General features: G+C 48.2%; 1 protein-coding gene across 1 annotated transcript in view; it reads right to left on the bottom strand.

Moving 5' to 3' along the window:
• Nucleotides 1–1,322: 1,322 nt before the first annotated feature.
• LOC104164139 (voltage-dependent L-type calcium channel subunit alpha-1C) overlaps nt 1,323–4,548 on the bottom strand; it is a 96,128-nt gene continuing 92,902 nt past the window's right edge. Inside the window, exons 27-29 of the mRNA XM_009703374.1 lie at nt 3,344–3,435; nt 2,360–2,525; nt 1,323–1,454 (exon numbers count right to left, since the gene is read on the bottom strand). Coding sequence (XP_009701676.1) covers nt 1,323–1,454; nt 2,360–2,525; nt 3,344–3,435 — 390 coding nt within the window. The remainder of the gene's footprint in view (nt 1,455–2,359; nt 2,526–3,343; nt 3,436–4,548) is intronic.

Here is a 4,548-nt window from a genome sequence, read left to right as displayed (position 1 = left end):
CCGACCTGCTCGAAATCTACAGCTGCTTATTTACTTGTTGGTCTTAGAGCTATAGCAGGCACAGAGGTGCAAAGGGTCTCTTTTTTCCTGGGGCTTTACCTCCCGTATAAATAGCCCCAAGCCACTGTCTTTTGATACTCGTTTATGCTTTGGGCTGTCACTGGAGCCAGTGCAAAACAAAGCGCTAAACTTCCTCCACAGCAGCAGCTGGGTTTCTTTTAAGTTCTCTGCATGGCATCTCAAAAGAATTCTCTCATGGAGGGAGGAGTGCTACCAGAGCTGGAGGTGGGGCTTCAGGCATGGGACATGGATAGAGAAGAGGGAAGAAAAGAGCTTCCCATTTATAGATGGGAAGAAGGAGGATGTCATCTGGACTGAGCAGCTATCTATTATATGGCTTCAGCCCCTGCAGTCTTGCCTTCAAACAAGCACAAATAGTAGCATCTATTTTGTTAACAAACAGTATATTTATTAGAATTCTGTGCTTATGCCCTACCATGTTAAAAGTCTCTCTGGGAAGTCAGCATGGATGGGAAGAAGGGTTTCAATTTACATAGCACTCTGATGATGTGACATGGCCTCACATACTGCAGAACCTGAGCCCAAATTAATCTTGCTATTATGTCTCCTAAAGAGACCTGCTTTTAGTTTACGCCAAGATCTCTTTCCACAGTTTTTGCATTATGAAGGGGGCTTTCCAATTACAATTGTCAACTGTACTGTAATGCCACAGGGATCTAAATGCACTTTAAGCCTAAGTGTGTGTCAAACAGAGCATATAATACTGAACGTCAGTTAAGCCCTTGTGTGAGTTGTTCTTCTGTAACTTTAAATCCCTGCAAGTCTGCTGATGTGAATAACCCTGCAGACAATGTAACACAGCCATGTGAAGGTACAGGTTGCGATGGGCCTGTATGACAAAATGGAGCTTTGAGTACAGCAGCTCTACTGTGAGTAGAAAGTCAAATAGAGGAGTCACAGCTCAGTATCTCAAACACTTGCAACAATAAACCAGCCCTCTAACCTCCTTTGCTCAATCTCTTGCTGCCCCTCCCTAAACAGCCTGTATCTCCCCCTAACTGAAAGTGAAGCAATGTCCTGCCAGGTAACAGTGCAGCCTCAATGCTGAGATTTTTGTATGTATCCTTGCACTGCTGGCTTATGGATTCACCAGCAATACCTGGTGGAAGTATCTATTTTAGGATTTTTGCGGAAAAAAAGTGTTCCTGCAGGAGGAACATGGCACTTACTGCACTGGGTCTAGAGAACAGAAAGTAACCGGCCTGTTCTCCTGAGGAGCTCGGATATCCAGGCTGGGTTACTTACTTGGCTTCAGGGTCATACTCTGCCCAGATCCTTTTAAACTCATCCAGGTGGTGTGGTCCTAAAATGGACCAGTCCCGTGTCAGGTAGTCAAAGTTATCCATTATAACAGCTACAAAAAGATTGATGATCTGCAAACAAGGACAGAGATGACTTGATGGATGAGGCAGGTAACAGTAAACTTTACCAGGTTACCATTTAAGGTCTGGATTTGGACTCGTAAAACTAGGAAGCCATTGGGGGTGGGTTCTCTGTTCTGCTATGCCAGCCCCCAGTTTAAATGGGAAGATCCCAGAGGCAGGCTATTCTCAATTGGTCACATTTTTCTCTTCCCTACTAAATGGATGAGGCCTAAGTTTGCTGAATGCTTAGACATGCTGTGATGGCTTTTTATTTACCTGTGTCTTTACCAGGCAGAATGGGGTAGTGGTGGGAGAACCTGGGATTTATCCTCTCTAGGCAGTGGGGCTGAGATAAAAGTTGTTTCTTCTGGCTCAAGACCAAAACTTTAAAAATCTTTCTGCTGTTCACTGGGAGAGTTTGGCGCACTGATGCCAGCTGCAGAGCATGTGCTGTCGCTCTGAGCAATGCCGCATTGCCAACACAGAGCAGATGCAAGTGGGATATGTGTATTCTCACAGTCATTGCTGCTGGCAGGGGAGGAAAAACCTGCTCAGCAGCCAGAAGGAAGGTAGGAGGGAAGGTGGGAAGTGTGGCTGAGGCGTTGCTAGCCTCAGCACAGCCCACAACACGCTAATTTGGTTTTCTCATTGAGGTGGGGTGGGGGGTGTGGGGAAGCACTCCTTTGCTGTACACAAAGGACTGGGATTGGAAACAGATCATCCCCCAGGGCTGGAGGGAGACAGGAATGGCAGTGACCAAGGGGGTGTTGTCTCTGAAAGGTTGCTGCTGGGAAAGAGCCCATGGGGAGATTTCCCCTCTTTGAGATCATTTTTCTGCTATGCAGTGCTGATGTCTGGGGAGGCAGGGGCTCAGTCTGACAGAGGGCAGGTTTCGGTTGCTGGGACAGACTCACCAGGAAGGCACAGAGCATGTAGAAGCTGATGAAATAGAAGACGGCGAAGCTGCTGCCACAGGAGTGATCGGCTTCGGTGGAGTTGGCTGGCTCTGACTCTGGGTCGCACTTCTTGTCTGGGAGACACGCCAGCATGATTTCCTGCCAGGCCTCACCGGTGGCACACCTAGGCATGGCAAAGGGCAAGGGAAGACAGCAGTGACCTTCAGCGTGACAGTGACTGCCACATTAGCAACCTGTTCCTGCTCCCATGAACATTAATGGGAATTTTGCCACTGAGGTCAATTAAGAGCAAGTTAGGCTCATGGCCGAGCTTTGACATACACTGACCTACCCTGCTCCTCTTCTTGGCTTTGTTGCTATCATCAGCGTGTTGTTCCTGACTGGCTTTGGCTAGTCTTGGTACGGGGCTGTCGTGCTCCAACCAACCAGAGTCATTGAGATGTGTGTGACATGGCTATGGATTGCATGAAAAAACTCCTTGAAAATGAGGAGAGAGTGTCGAATTCATGCCAGTTCCCTATCACTTCAGCACCCCTCCCTGGCCTCAGCACACCTGGACACAGCTGGAGCAGGATGATGTGCTAAGCTGAGCTGGGCATGGCCATGCCAAAGCATGAGTGGGAGTTCATGTCCCTTTCTCTGCTAAAATAAGCTGGAAGTCATACTGGCTGGATTTGAACAAAAGGAGGAGTTTTTGATGAATATCAACATTTGAGAGCACTGAAAACTGGCTACCTTCCTTCTGAGTAGGAGGACTTGCCTCCCTCCCCAGCACTGAGTGTTGGCCAGTGTCAGCTGGCAGGGTACGAGGCTTAACGGACCGGTCGTTTCATCTGATGTAACTCCTAGGCTCCCCCACTAAGGGACGACATGTTTTTACTCACCTCGAGAGCATGACACAGTAGAAGGAGATAAGCTGTGCCCAAGAGCAGAGGAATCGTGCTCCCAGACTGACACAATCCAGAGCTGTCAAACACCCACCTGAAAAGCAGCAGCACTGCCTGAGGGAAGGTCTGGAAGTTGTTGTTGCGGTTGATTTCTGTGGTATCGTTCAGCGCAATTTTACCAAACACCTGGCAGAAAGCAGAGGTCTTTTTAAGTTAGCCCTACAAAATCCCCAAACCTCTTGTCACCTGTAGTTCTTGGCCTCACCCTGCCTGTGATGTTTAACAGAATCTGCTCTTCTCTTAAAAAAACATTTCCACAGGTCTTTCATATTTGCTGTTGCTTCCCTTGCTTGTGCTTTATCACCAGAAAAGCACTCATTTTGTAACAAGATGCATCTTTTGTTAAAACAAGACATCCTTCCTTATTTCATACACTGTGAATAAGTGATATGGGGCCTTATTTTAACAGGCAGTCATATGGGGAGGTGGTCCAGCTGAAAGTAATCAATAACACAGAAGAAAAGTCTCCTTCCTTCATTGCTTATCTGTCTTTGCCAGGAGGAAATGGTAGCAAATGACCAGCAGCTGCAGAGCCTTGAGCTTCCAACTCTGTGGGGTGCCTTGGATCTTCCCAAAACAACGTGAAGTACCTTGCCTTGGATCTGGAGATTGTCCAAATGCCTGCCATTATAGAAGCCATGCTTGTCACCTGCTCCCCCCCCCCCCCCCCAATGCAGCAGTGTGAAGATGATAATTAGATCTGCCCAGACAAGGATGGCTTACAGCTTCCTTCCATGCCCAGCCAACCGCCACTGCACCGACTGGTTCATCCAGGCACAGCACAAAGCCTGCAACCGTCAGCAAACCTTTTTAGGGGCCTGCCCTCAGATGTGAAGTCCCCGGTAAAGGAGAATTTCAGGCTTCTTTGAAAAAATCTCACGTGGTTTTGGTACTTTTGGGCACTGGGACTGAGAGCTTAACAAACCTTGCCTGGCAGAAAGGTCTCTGCACAGCATAGTCAGTCAGGACTATTTATTCCCCATCGATAGCAACATGGCAGAGATCTCAAGGGCTGAGTGCTGTAATCTTGTAGCCAAAACAAGCAGCAGGAACAGAGCAGCTCTGAGAGAACATGGAGCTTCTTTTCAAGCAAATGTCACTGATAATTAACACCCCAAGAGAAACAACGATGTGGAGAGAAGCACAGGGACAATGGAGGGGAGGCCATGCCAGATGGGAGGGAGGGTCTGTACATGGCAGGCTTTCCGCAGGGGCTCCTCACGGAGGCGTGGGGCTTCC

Source organism: Cariama cristata, unplaced genomic scaffold (genome assembly GCF_000690535.1).
Source record: "Cariama cristata isolate BGI_N322 unplaced genomic scaffold, ASM69053v1 scaffold9067, whole genome shotgun sequence".
Taxonomy (NCBI): domain Eukaryota; kingdom Metazoa; phylum Chordata; class Aves; order Cariamiformes; family Cariamidae; genus Cariama; species Cariama cristata.
The sequence above is the reverse complement of the archived record's forward strand: the minus strand, read 5'-3'. Positions and strand labels throughout refer to the sequence as shown.